The 15159-nt window shown below is 39.6% G+C and overlaps 1 protein-coding gene across 1 annotated transcript in view; it reads left to right on the top strand.

Annotated features, from left to right (window-relative positions):
• LOC126828144 (limulus clotting factor C) overlaps positions 1 to 15159 on the top strand; it is a 40946-nt gene that overhangs the window by 24573 nt on the left and 1214 nt on the right. Inside the window, exons 14-17 of the mRNA XM_050557741.2 lie at positions 12141 to 12320; positions 13121 to 13206; positions 13496 to 13748; positions 14728 to 14835. Coding sequence (XP_050413698.1) covers positions 12141 to 12320; positions 13121 to 13206; positions 13496 to 13748; positions 14728 to 14835 — 627 coding nt within the window. The remainder of the gene's footprint in view (positions 1 to 12140; positions 12321 to 13120; positions 13207 to 13495; positions 13749 to 14727; positions 14836 to 15159) is intronic.

The raw sequence follows: 15159 nt of genomic DNA, 5'->3' as shown, positions 1-15159 counted from the left end.
AGTGTCACAGTAGTTCATGTTCCCTTACTAATCCGTAGGTTACTTCCAGTTCCTATTCTCTTACCGATCCGTAACGAATTGCCTGTAATTTGATTAGTAGAAGTAAAGATTTCAACGAGAACAGACGTCTTGTTGTTTCTGCTCCTCTACTCGCCGCTGTCTCAGCTAGAATAGCTAGTATCTTCGTGGTGCCAATTAACTAGACCTGCGTCTCTAGAATAACAGCGACCACGGCATCACATTGGTGTCAGAAGTTGTTAAAATTCAACGAGAATTGGGCCATACTATATACCGGAAAACACCCGGAAAACATCCTAAATACCGGAAAACACCCTAAATAGGTAACCCAGAGCCTGGTCCTCTGTGTGCGGTTTTGAACCAAGTGAGCGCCGATGAAGGAAGGTCAAGGTCATTACTATGTTCGTTTTACAAATAGCCCCCCCCCCCAACAAAAAAAAAAAATAAATAAAAAAAATTCCGATTTTTTTTTCTCCAAAATTTTGTTGATGCCTATTATGTTTTGAATGTTTTAAAAGACGCAATCAGTCTACCTCCATCATTGACCATATTTTATTTTGTATTTTAATTTTAGTTTTCAGTAAATTTTAGTAGATTTCAGTGTTTCAGTAGATTAAACACAGCCCTCTGAATGCCCCGTTATATGCCGGTTGCGCCGGTCTCCTGATTCTTACCAGTAACGCTGGCATCAGGGTGGTACGAATTAGTGGAAGGCACGATTAGGCCAACTCCTCCCTAGGTAACAAAAAATCGCATCATAAAACAGCAAGTATCATCAAAAGCGAGTTAATAAATCTCTGAATAGTTCGAGTTGAAGTTCCAGGTTTAACCGCTATGTGTCCTAATCACCAAACGAAATGGATGCCACGCAATTCTCGGACAGGCTGTAATCTGAAAAGTGTCTATCCTTTCCAAGAGCTATCCATCTCGTTGGAAGGGCTAAAAATCTACTTGTTTCTGAGCTTACTTTCATTCCAGTGTCAAATATAATCACTTGAACCATAATAATATTCAACATATTCCATCATAATCCGAGGACCGCACACAGGATTTTTTTTCTGGATTACTTTTCGAGCTTTATTCCCCAACTCGTTGACCAGTTTTCCTTGAGAAAACCCCAACTTTCGCCCAATTGTCCATGAGGAAACTACATATTCTATCTTACTGCATTGACGGGAAGTGGTAAGCTGGACGTCTGTGAAAAGGGTTGATCCATAAATTTTCAAGGAACCAATTGTTGTTTTTGTTTGTGAAATAGAGGACTCTAGCCGATGAGGCTACTTTCCCCCCGAGAACCTCAGGCAACCAATTTGTTTTATGTGCTACTATCGTAATAAAACATTACTATATTAACCACTTCCTGGTGGCCGAAGACTTACACCGAATGCGTAATCGGAAAAAAATGTCCCCGAGAAAATGTTTTTTCCGACAATCGATATTCGAGATGTCTTCTGTTGCACAAATTATGCTACACTGTGTAAGAACTTTCATCCTTTGATCTGAAGATTGTAGATGGAAAAGTATCATTTGCACTATTTCAAAGTAAACCTGCATTTTCGTATATCATCCCGTAATTTGTGATTAATGACAATGACTGTGGAAATAATATGGGTTGAGGAATGGAAGATCTATGTTCGTCACGTGACTGGACAATTCCACCCCCGTCCCACCCTGACGATGATCCCTCCCGGAGCGGCGCGGCGCTCTCTAAAAAAAATCTCGGGCACAGTTTACTCTTCTAAGTTTTCCGGTAGGTATTTAGTAATGCGGAGTTTGGTCCTCGTGTGTGGTTTTGGACCAGGTGAGCGCTGATGAAATAAGTTCATTAACATACAAGCGAGCGATCGCCTACGGTCAAAGAAAAATTTCTTTTCAGATTTTTTTTAAAGAATTTCTTCTCCCAAATTTCTCTCTCAAAAAATTCAAATTTTGTTTCCAGTATTTTTCACTGTAAAATTATTTCCTACGGAATGTTTTTTTTGTAAAACCAATTTTTCGGAAAAATTCAATTTTTGGGGGGGGACAGAAAAAATTTTTCGTCAAAAAAATTTGGGAGAAAAAAAAATCGGATTTTTTTTTTTTTGGGGGGGGGGGGCTATTTGTAAAACGAACATGACCTTGACCTTCCTTCATCGGCGCTCACTTGGTCCAAAACCGCACACAGAGGACCAGGCTCCGGGTTACCTATTTAGGATGTTTTCCGGTATTTAGGATGTTTTCCGGTATTTAGTGTTTTTCCGGTGTTTTCCGGTATTCAGTATAAAATGGTGTTTTCCGGTATATAGTATTGCCGCGAGAATTTGTTTTGAAGGCCACGTGTCAGTGTGACTTCCTCATCATCGGCGACATCGGCTGAATAGTGTGAAAGATTGGAGCCGTCAGAATCGACACTCTCTTTGACATATTTACCCCGGTGAGACCTTTCCTATTATATTTTTGAAATCTGTATGTTGTATTATTGTATATGTCGTATTGGAGCATACATGTAAATTTTGATAGATATTCAAGGACACGGTGGGCCTAGCAATTGGTTTGTTGTTGTTGTTTTGTAATAGTGTATTGTTCCCTGACCTGTACGTTTCACATAAGCCTAAAGTCTATTTCATTAAAGTGGCCAAAATAATTTTTATTGTTTTCCCACTTGTATAATCTATTGTTTTAATTTGTTTTGTTTTTTTATTTCTAACGATTTATGAGTGCTTCCGAATTGTTAAAATTTGTTGAACGTCACCCGCTCTGCCAGCCGACTACATCTAGTGAGCGTGTAGCTGTTCTTATTTCTGACAGTAAGGGACGTTATCTACAACAACAGTTAACCGACAGCCATTTCCCAGTGGAGTTTCTAACCTACCCAGGTGCCCGTACGGCTACCGCAGTTCAGTCTGCCATTGAAGATTTGGGTCATATATTTAAACGTCACCACAAGTTAATGGTTATCTACTCCTGGCTTGGGACGTGTGATATTACTCATAAACGCCGTCGTCCTGATCAGCACATTGTTCTTCGCTATTCGGAGAGGGAAGATATTTCAGCAAAGTTGCTGCCAGAGTTCAAGAAACTGAGGGACTTTGTTATTTCTTCCAATCACAGCATTAAATTTGTCGGACTTCCTACCTATTCGGCTGTGGCATACAACCAACATTTGGGTTCCAAAGAGCCAACTCCAAAAAATATTGCCAAGCAAACTACACAAATAAATTCTATTATTTGTGACTTAAATAGATCCTTAGGTCACCAAGACGTCGTACCATAAATTATACACTATTGAAAGACGGAATTCCCCCTGGAGAGTTGTTAGCAAGGAAGTGGTTGCTTCGACTCCAGCTAGATATAATCAAAGAGTGTTGGATAGACCACGGTAGTCTATCAATTCATCCAGACCCTCAAGAATTTCAATCATTTTAACCTAACATGGCCACTGGAAATCCATGGGGTAATATCGACACAGTAGCAACTCCTGGGATAGGGGGTCCCGAATCAAATATTGATGGTTCGTACTCAAACCCCAAAGCCCCTGAAGGTCATATGCCGATCTTGTCACTACAACAGCATACAACAGCAACCAAGGGGGATATGTTAACACCAGCAACCAAGGGGGGTAATGATTGCCTTCCACTATTAATGAAAATTGCTGATAGTATAGACAAACTAGCTGCAGATGTCAAATCTGGAAACCAGTCCATATTACAGCAAATGCAATCCCTTAATGAAACCCTGGGCGTTTCCCAGAATCAAAATCCTTTAAACAGAGGTTCAAACTCAAGTACACAACAAATCTCATCTACGCCAAGAGCAGGGTACCGTGCCCCTCCTTTACAGCCGGTTTTGAACACCATAAGACATTGGGAGTCTAACCACCCGCTTCCGCTCCAAGAGAATTGGACTTTACCACATGAAGATGCAGATTCATAGAGTCCCGTTGGCCCATATGGCTACTGCCAACCATAGCTACAGATCTGATGTACCGAGGCAGAAACTTCCAACATTCGATGGCACTGGAGATTGGGATTCTTTTATGTTGCCATTTAACCGAGCAGCGATCAGAAATAACTGGGATGATGTAGAAAAATTAGACCGTCTTATCGAATGTATTAGGGGTCAAGCAGCAAGGTTTCAGGCCTCCCTTCCTCCACAGATACAACGGGATTTTGCCACTCTAATATCTTATATGGAGAAGCGGTTCAATCGCAAGGAGCCTCCGACAACTGCTAGGAAGCGGCTGGCCGATCTAAGACAAAAACACGAGTCAAATGAAGAATTCTCAGAAGAAGTGCGACGCCTGGTTACATTGGCTTATAAAGACGTTTATCTCGTTCTACAAGACGAGTTGGCAGCAGAAGCTTTTCTGAAGGGTTACAGAAACCCCAGAGTTGCTTATGAAGCCTTAAACCGTAACCCGAGGACTATAGCTGAAGCGCTTGACATCGTTACACAGTTAGAACACAACTACAGAGCAACTTTAGGCCGAGATACTGATGTTACACGAAAATCTAGACGGGTGTCATGGAATGATACGGGCATGGATGCCCCATTAGATGAGGCCTTAGAGGTGTTCGACAGGTTGCCCATGTCGCCAGTTCCGCAGCTTCCCCGGTCTATGGCGAGGGCCACTGTTTGGAAGAGGATATGGAGGTTATTAGGGCAATGCTAGAAAAAGTAAGAGGTCACCCGGATCCTATGGGCCTAGGATTGTCATCCACTCGATCGAGCCGACCACATTCTCCGAAACCTAGTACTCCAACAGTGGGTCAAAAACCAAAGCTATCTCCAACTGCATCCGAATGCTTTACATGTAGAGAGAAAGGACATTTTCAACGAGATTGTCCAAGGCGTATATCACGATCTCCAAGCCCTTCTAAAACTGGTCAAAAGCTATACAAGATTGCGGCACAGCCTGATAAAGGGATTCTGGTTCCAGTTACAGTTGCCAAAACTGGTACCAACGGCGTAGTGGACACTGGGGCCGACATAACTGTATTTTCATTGGAATATGCAGATAAAATTGCATTGCCATACCGAGAACACACCACCACAACATTAATGAACGCTGGAAATGGTAAGGAGATGAATGGATTCCTAGATGTCCCGGTACGGATGTACATAGGTGAGATTCCTATTGATTGTAAGATCTGTGTCGCGCCGATACGGGAAGATGTACTGATCGGAATGGATGTGTTAAAAGAACACAATGAGGTTATTCTTGCCAGGCAAGGTGATATCCTAATAGATGGGACACTGGTCCCCGGGCGGCACCGTCATCAAAATGATTGTCATATTGCAAGAGCAACGACCCAGTCAGACATCATGTTATCGCCCCTGACAGAAACTGTTATTATGGCAGAATTGGATAATCCTGATGAAGGAAAAGTTGGCGTCCTTGACCCAGCCTCTCTGAAATCCGGAGCACACACTGGATCTGTCCTGACCAATATGACAAATAAAATTCCGATAAGAATGGTGAATCCAACAAATTCTACCATTAAAATTGCAAAGGAGACACATTTAGGGAAAATGGTCGAAACTGTTGCTTGTGAATCTAATTTAGATGATGTATCGCTCGTTAACAAGTCTAGTGGTAGGGCTTCAGAACACCTCAGAGATATTCTGCAAGAGGCAACGAAGAACTTGGCTGATGATCAAGCAGGAATCCTGGAGAGCCTGGTCACAGAGTTCCATGATATTTTTGCTGTGGATGACAGCGACGTAGGATGTTTTTCTGGTATTACACATCATATAGACACTGGTAACGCTAAACCTATACGCCAACCGCCTCGTCGAACGCCACTTGGTTTCCAAACTGAAGAAAAGGGACACTTGCGACAATTGTTGGATAATGGTACAGTGGTTCCGTCTACTTCAGAGTAGGCATCTCCTGTTGTCCTGGTTCGAAATAAAGATGGTGGTGTACGGTGGTGTATTGACTACCGTAAGATCAACGATGTAACGACCAAGGATTCGTACCCCTTGCCGAACATTTCCGACTGTTTAGATACTATTGCTTTTGCCTCTATATTTACAACTTTGGACTTACAAACTGGTTACCACCAAATAGAGGTAGCACCTGAAGATCAAAATAAAACGGCATTTACCACAAGGTACGGGTTGTTTGAATATGTGCAACACCTCCGGGAATTTTTCAAAAGATTTCGGAATTTCAACTTAAAGCTCAAACCTAGAAAGTGCAAGCTCTGTCAGGACAAAGTGCTGTTTTTGGGACACTACGTGAGTGCAGACGGTATAGAAGCCAACAAAGATTTGACAGCTGTGGTTAGTGACTGGCCCATTCCACAAAACGTGAAACAGTTACAAGCATTTCTTGGCTTAACGAATTATTATCGTCGCCTTATTCCTGGATATGTTTCAACTGCTTAAAAAGGATGTCAGTTTTGAGTGGTCAATAAGCCAACATAACGCCTTTGAATTACTGAAACTGTCTCTTACACGGCCACCAGTTCTGTCCTTTCCCTTCCCTTGCCACAAGAGACATTCATACTAGATACAGATGCCTTGAATGTTGCCGTGGGCGCAGTATTGTCACAGACTCAGAATGGAGAGGAACGTGTCATTAGCTATGGAAGCAAAAGACTTGGGCCAGCTCAGGAGCGTTATTGTGTCACCAGACGCGAATTGTTAGCAATTGTCACCTTCACAGACAAGTACAAGCATTACCTGCTTGGACGAAGGTTCATATTACGAACTGATCATGGCTCCTTGACTTGGTTGTATAGATTTAAATCACCCCAAGGGCAATTAGCCAGGTGGCTAGAGCAGTTAAGCCAGTTTGATATGATCATTCAACATCGCAGCGGAAAGCTCCATGGTAATGCGGATTCCCTTAGTCGTTATCCGTTTGATGAGGAATGTGACTGCTATAACGCGGGAACTTATCTGTCCCGCCTTCCATGTGGTGGTTGCAGATACTGCACGAGATTCCACGACCAATGGGCCAAGTTTGAATCTGATATCGATGATGTGCTTCCTATAGCCGTTCGTCATGTACGGGATCGCAGCTCTGTCATAGAAAAACAGCCATCCAGAGAAAGCTGGCTCGAAGGTTACGACTCTGCAGAGATCAGTCAATTTCAGCAGGAAGATCATGTCCTAAAGATTCTACACATATGGCTTACGGATGCTCCTCCAATTGACAAACAGCATCTATTTTCAGAAAACCCAGCATTAAGACATTTTTGGTTGTGTTTCCCACAGCTCGTTCTGACTAATGTTATCTTCTATACGTGGAAAGATGAGAGCGGTAACCGGTCCCTCCTACTGGTACCAAACAAATTGAAAAGAGTAGTTTTAGAGCTTTGCCACAATTCAGTTGTTGCAGGCCATCCAGGGTTTCATCGGACGCTTAGTCGCGTGAAGCAGCATTTTTACTGGTACTCTATGAGGAAAGAATCACGTTGTTGCTTGTCCACAGTGTTCTGTTCACAAGAAATCATCTCACTCACACGTTTCTGGCTTGCAAGAATACCGTGCAGGATCGCCACTAGATCGAGTCCAACTCGATATCCTAGGGCTCTTCCCAGAGTCAAGGAAAGGTAACCGATATATTCTAGTACTGGTTGATCAGTTCACCAAGTGGACCGAGGCCTACCCCTTACCTGACCAAACTGCCGAATCAGTAGCTAGAACATTCGTAAATGAATTCATCTCCCGATTTGGAGTTCCACTAGAGGTTCATACGGAGAGAGAGAGAGAGAGAAATGGGGTTTAACGTCCACTCGACACAAACTAGGTCATTTCGGGACTAACATATGGTTTAATTTTATTTCAATAATTCGCTTGCGCATAGGGGTCTTTAGCATTGGGAGGAAACCGGAGGACCAGGAGAAAACCCACGAGGTTGGACAGGCGACCCTACTACTTGTCACGTACAACCGGGGATTCGAAACCACGCCAGTTGACTCAATGACAGACTTTATGATACAGCGCGCGCACGCTAACCATTCAGCCATCCAACCCCCCAGGTTCATACGGACCAGGGACGTAATTTTGATAGCGATATGATGAAGCGACATGGCCAATTGTTGGGTTGGGCCAAGACAAGGACGACGCCCTACCACCCCAGCTCTAATGGACTAATGGAGCGGTTTAATCGCACATTATTACAAATGATACGATGTTATATTGACCGTCAGGACGAGTGGGATGAGTATATCCCACTTTTAACTAGTGCGTATCGCAGTACTCCCCACACCAGTACCAGTTTAACACCAAACCAACTAATGCTTGGCCGGGAAGTTCGATTACCACAGGAATTGATATTTGGATTGATTGATCATAAAAACAACTCAACGAATGACTATGTGGAGAACCTTAGATCATCAATCGAAGAAACCCATGGGATAGCCCGTAAAAACCTAAAGAGATCAGCTGTAGGACAGAAGCGTCTCCATGACCTGCAAATAAACCAGAAAACGTATGAAGTTGGTGACATAGTCTACATTTTGGACACAGCCAGAAGAGTGGGTAAAAGTCCGAAACTCCAAGCACAGTGGAAAGGGCCAGCTGTCATCACACGAGTTCTTGGACCTGTTCTGTTTGAAGTTGCTCATCATAAGAAGCGGACTGTTTACCACCATGACCGTTTGAAACGATGTACTCTTGAAAGTACTCCAATTTGGATCAATAAATTGCGACGTCAAGTTCGTGTAGACATAACATTGCAATCAGATGATGTTGATCTTGTTGATGGTGGTACAACATCTACAGAGGATGATTTAACAACATCAACATCACCAGTTATCAGCGAACCTGCCATAAACGACTCTACGTTTCAAGGCTCCGTTGAATCGGCAGATTGGCTTGGGATACTGGATCCTGGTAGGTCTGCTGAGTCAACCGACTCCCAACACCAACTGCCTCCCGACCCAAAGCTACCAGATACCAGATTTTCGCGTACCGGACGACCAATAAAGAAGCCGGCTAAATACAACGATGTATAACCTGTTCAGTGATTTTGTGATTGAAAACTTTAAATGGGGAATCTTGTGTACATCAGTGTAATTAAAACTCTAAAAATTAAGGGGGGAATAGTGTAGTGTCACAGTAGTTCATGTTCCCTTACTAATCCGTAGGTTACTTCCAGTTCCTATTCTCTTACCGATCCGTAACGAATTGCCTGTAATTTGATTAGTAGAAGTAAAGATTTCAACGAGAACAGACGTCTTGTTGTTTCTGCTCCTCTACTCACCGCTGTCTCAGCTAGAATAGCTAGTATCTTCGTGGTTCCCATTAATTAGACCTGCGCCTCTAGAATAACAGCGACCACGGCATCACAGTATGCTTCAACTTCCAAAATATGCCCTTGAATACTAATCTCAAATCGAATAAAATACGAAGAAACTAAATAATTTCCATTACCCATACGAAACTTTAGGGCCTTGTTTAACTTATTTACAGGCAAATTATTAAGATAAGGCGAAGAATGAATAACTGACGATGAAATAAGTGATCTTGATGCGCCACTATCAAAAAGAATTAATGCAGGTTTTCTATCATGAAAGCTGCCTTTACAATAGTTGCGTTTATCCAACTTAATAACAACTGGTTTTGAATTAGCTTCAGGGAACTCACGAGGAGCAGAATCACAAGTTCCCTTATTCAAAAATCCTGACCAGCATTGTCAGATCTTTTAGGTTGTCTATTACGTCTGCAGGACAACTCACGTTCACGCTGAAAACAGTTGCGCCATGTGTGGTTTGGTTTAAGGCAAAATTCACAGAATAGTCTTCTTCTGTAAGAATGTGAAGAACGGCTATTAAAAGAATCATATTGTTTTCGATAATAATTCCGTGAAGAACGGTGATCAAAAGAACCACGAGTTTGGCGATGATTATTATCTGGACTCGGATCACGTTTATATGTATCGCGTGTAACACCTTTTGAACGAAAATCTATATGTGGTTTATTAGGCGATTTGTAACCTGATTTGGGCATGTTTGAAGAATTAATCTCCAAAGATTGCAATTCATTATGAAGTAAGTCTACTTCAGAATTCGAAAAAGTTACCTCTTTCAGTTTTGAAACATCGAAAAAACATTGAACCTTTTGCAGTATTCTGTCAATCGGAACATTGTCATTTAAAGACATCACCACGGCTTGACGACATTGTTCTGGCAATATAGAAATATACTTATGTCTGATTTGCTGATCCCTAAAACCCAAATGGCTGGATAACTTTTGTAAATTTTTAAATTTTCTTGAGCAGAAATTTGCATATCATAGGTGAAATTCTGAGAAGCTTGGTGTAAAGAGAATGATGTTTTAGTTTCAGAAAATCTATTTATAAATGTAGATTTTAGATCTTCTAAATGGCGAAAAACTTTTCATTCGATCCAAAGTCTAGCTGAACCTTTAAGAGTTTGTTTAAACCTCACTAATAATTGTGTCATTTCTTGCACAGTCGTTTCTGTATTGAGATTATTGGCCTCTTAAGTTATCAATTAACGACAGAAAATGGGCAGAGGCTTTATCTCTGGATAGGGTTGTGCCCTCAAATCTACCCGATGAATTACATGTAGCCATGATTGTGAAATTAGAACCAGTTAGAAAAGGCCTATTAACGTTATAGAAAAACAAACCATGTGTGATGAAGAACATGAACAAAATTATTACCTTAATTAAATTCTAGGCAATCATAATACTGAAAATGCTAAATTATATTAATTATGAGACATCATTACTGCAAAATTAAGAAATGGTTTGGTAATAATAATCAACATATTAAATTTACTATCTTGCAAAACATAATCCTATGCATATTAATTACCGTATGACTATGACTAGAATACAAAATTTCCCATACACACACTTTCAAAGGAATATCAAAATGGTAAATTCACAATAGTTCAATATTCAATGTTAAAATGAAAACACTGTCTTAATTATCAATAATTTCTGTCGAATAGGCTAGGCCTAATATTTGTAGTTTAGTCTCAGATATATCATCAGTTAAAAATTCACACAGTAGGCCTAGTAGTAGGCCGGTCTACACCACTGGACTTCAACAAACCAAAACTAAAAAAAATGTTAGTTCTACAATGCAGTTATCACACACTCTGGAGGCTCTAAATTTTCTTCAAAATGTTTGGCTTGTGGGCCCTAAGCTCCATATGAAGAAATTTCAGGTTACAAGTTTTGAAAAAGGCACATGTGGTCATGATTTTTGACAGCTTTTCGTGTTCTCGACTTGTCACATCATCTATTCTAATAAATGGCAAACTTCCATTTTGCAAAAAAAATCACTGAATTACTGGAACACGTGTTCATTGTAGTGGAACACTATTTAACACTCAAAATCAGGAACACCTACTAACTAGCTTTAGGCCCTAGGCCTTTCAGTTTCAAATTTAAGCCTTAATAATTTAGTCTAGGCAAAAATGATGTCAAATTTGATTTCTTGGAGTGCTTTGGCTAAATTCAACAATAATTTGACTACAATTTCACAGTTTTTAACAAAATTAGCCAAACTGAATATTTAAGAAAAATGTCACTCATTGTGTCAGTTTTCACTGTGGCTGTATTTTTGGTGAATCCTCCATATTTTTAACAAATATCAGCTACTTTTGTGGATGAAACTCTGGTTTGGCGTCTCCACCATGCTCTGTGGGGGGTAGTTCTTTGGTTCACCATGGATGGCATGGATTAAAGTATATTGAAGCTAAAAACCACATGTAAGATAGGCCATGTTTTATTCAACCTCTCTAAGTACAAAAGATCCCACATATGGGAGATAACTCCCAAAGACTCCAATAAAGAACAAAGGGGAGAGAACTCTTCCATGAAAGGTGACATTACTATATGACAATAATTCTATAACCCTGTCACATTTGCTTGTGATAATAATAATAATAATAACGGTTTATTCACAACTACATGTACAAGCATGAGTATGGAAGTTATAACAAACATTTCACATTGTGATGCATAACAATATCTATCTACATGTCTTACAAACTAACATTAATTTTCAAGATGATGTATGGTAGAAAACCTCCCAACATAGTCTTGGAACATAGCCTTGGTTACCAAGATGTCTAAAATGTACCAGTTTTAGATGTCGAGACTACAAATCATGACATTAAACCCCATTTCTCACCCTCTTTTCTCTTTAGAGTGCGGTAAGCCGTCCAGTTCTGTTTTGGTACGAAATAAACAGGGAATTCCTGTAAGAGGTCAGTGGCCGTGGCAGGCCAGTATATATTGGAAAACTGATGGTCACTTAGAACTTAAGTGTGGAGGATTTCTGATATATGATGAATGGATTGTTACAGATGCTCATTGTGTCACAAATGGTAGGTTGATAGTTGCAAAATATTTTGTAGGTTTTAAACTATCAGTACATCTAGAGATTACTTTGGTCAACAAAGAAGTTTTCCTTTCAGATAAGCTGCTGTTGAGATATAGCATTGCTTTGCCTATAATTTACTAAAGCTAAAAGTTTTTGTAGGGATGAGGGATAAAATAAAAAAATTTAAGAATTAGTTAAAGGGACTATCCCGATTTCAAGAGAGTCACAAAAATAAAAGTCGGAGTACGTATTAAATTTAACCTCCAAAATATAGAGGAATGGTGGATTTACCATCTTTCAAAATTCCAGCTCAAAATATTGAGTCGTTTGGACGTGAACGTCAAAACTGCTTTTACGGACACGTAACCCTTTTAAGATTTTGGGTTATTTTTTCGTTGGGTGATCTGATAATCGATTTCCGTTCCTTGAGAGGTCTTTATAGTGAATGACCCATGTGCTGTACTTGATAACGAAAGGTAAATTTCACCTACACATTATTTTTGTAAAATAAATGTCTGGTAAGTTGTTTTAAAACATATCACAGATATTGAGTTAGTTGCTCGGCCCTAAGGTATGGTATTTTAAGGGATTTTAAAACAAAATAAAGCAGTTTTATTCTCCAAGAAATATCGGGATTAGCCCTTTAAGACAACAGTTATTTACTCCTGTGAAAAGCCAATATGTGTCATATCGTTGACACAGAATTTATTTTTTGTTTACACTGTAAATTCCCAAATTGAAAAAATCACCTCAAATGAAATCTTAATAGAAAGCCTAAAATTGTGTTTTTTTTCACCATTTTAGCGAAAAGCGAAAATCCAAAGGACGAAGACGTTATCGTAAGTTTAGGTCACGTAGAAAAACAAGATGTAAAGGCACCAGACTTACAGGTAAAACTGATTGGCTAATCTACTAATATTTATGGAAGCATTTGTAAAATCTTTGAATTTAATTATTGATGAAATTATACTACATGTATATAATACTTTGGTACAAGTAAAGTGGTATCGCTGTTTTCTTTAGATGTGTTATGAACTCAAATTCTGAAATTCTGTATTAAAGACATCAGTTGTTAGTGTGGTAAGAGGACCCCTATTCATTAAGATCCAGTGATCATTTGTGGCGATCGTTGCATTTTTCTTTTGTTGTTAAAATGTCAATGTTTCGTTTTTTTCAAAGGTTAACACAATTTATCCCCACCCAGACTATGATTTTGAAACATATGAGTCGGACATTGCATTGATTAAATTAAAGAAAACTGTGAAATTTAACAGATGGATCCGTCCAGTTTGTCTTCCAAAGAGCTACAATGCAAGTTCCAATATGACAGGTGTTGAGGGCGTATTCACTGGTTGGGGTGGCAGATTACCACACCTGAAAATGACTAAAGTCCGCATCATTGGTCAAGAAGTTTGTAGACAGTTTTATAAAGGTATTTTATAAAAATGTTTATGATTTATAATTCAAGTCAAATAGTTGCTAGTTACTACTTTGTCATAGGAACACTGAATTACTTTACCTGGTTCCCCTCCTTGGTGAATTAAACCCTCATACTAATACACAAATTTGTGTTTATGGACTTAAATTTGATTGCCCTTAAGGATTTATGGTACTATATTTTATTGTTGATTTAAGGTTGTGGAGACAGGGGGTGCACAAAGTGGGAGTTTCTGTATATAGGACTTATAAGCTTTGTTGTCATACTTTACCATTTTCAGTTATTTGAGATTCATTAGGTGTGGGTTAAAGGTCGTACAGTATCAATAGATTGATTACTCAATGTTTTGCTCCAGACCTTTAAAATACAGATACACTATCCCACACATGAATTTCAATGAAATCATGAAGCAAATGTGAGTCCAATATCTTACCACATAGGTATTTTTAATTATGCAGAAGTTATTTAAATATACATTATGTAAGATTTAGATAAAGAGCTAGCCATTCTTGCTCTAATAGGTCGAAAATAGATAATGTAAAATGAATAATTTGAAAATTTCATTTCAATTACTCTATTGCAAACGACGATATTAGCCTTTGAAGGTTTGACAAGGAGTGTGCAATAATTTCAACCACCATACTGGTTGTTCGAAGCTAAGTCCCGCTCCTCCAATTTTAAATTAAATCAAAATATGGCTGGACTGCTCTAATCTATTTAATATCGGAGAAATCCAATGCCATTGAGACATGATTATGGCCTGGGTCAGTTAATTAATGTCTAATTAATAACTTAGAAAACATTTCAGGCCTAATGAAAGACCTGCAATTGGCAAATTTAGCTCTTGCATAATGTATGTTTAATTATTTTCAGTATACTAGATACACAAATTTGTGATTACCGTAACAGCATTTTGTCATGTGAATGAAACTGACTACATTATAATTTTACTCTTTTTTACACCTATATTTAGAACGGAAAATTGATCTGGCAAGTGATAATCAATTCTGTGCAAGGGTAGTAGTGAGTAATCGATCTGATGCCTGTAGGGGTGATTCTGGTGGACCTTTAGTGATACAAGGTAATTACAAAAAATGAAATGAAATGGGGTGTAATGTCTTACTTTTCTGAACCGAATGAGCTAATGAGAGAGAGAGAGAAATGGGGTTTAACGTCCACTCGACACAAACCAGGTCATTTCAGGACTAACATATGGTTTAATTTTATTTACATAATTTGCTTGCGCGTAGGGGTCTTTAGCAGTGGGAGGAAACCGGAGGACCCGGAGAAAACCCACGAGGTTGGACAGGCGACCCTACTCCTTGCCACGTACAACCGGGGATTCGAAACCACGCCAGTCGACTCAATGACAGACTTTATGATACAGCGCACGCACGCTAACCAT

The sequence above is a fragment of the Patella vulgata genome, chromosome 7 (genome assembly GCF_932274485.2).
Source record: "Patella vulgata chromosome 7, xgPatVulg1.2, whole genome shotgun sequence".
In the NCBI taxonomy this organism is placed as follows: Eukaryota; Metazoa; Mollusca; class Gastropoda; family Patellidae; genus Patella; species Patella vulgata.
The sequence above is the reverse complement of the archived record's forward strand: the minus strand, read 5'-3'. Positions and strand labels throughout refer to the sequence as shown.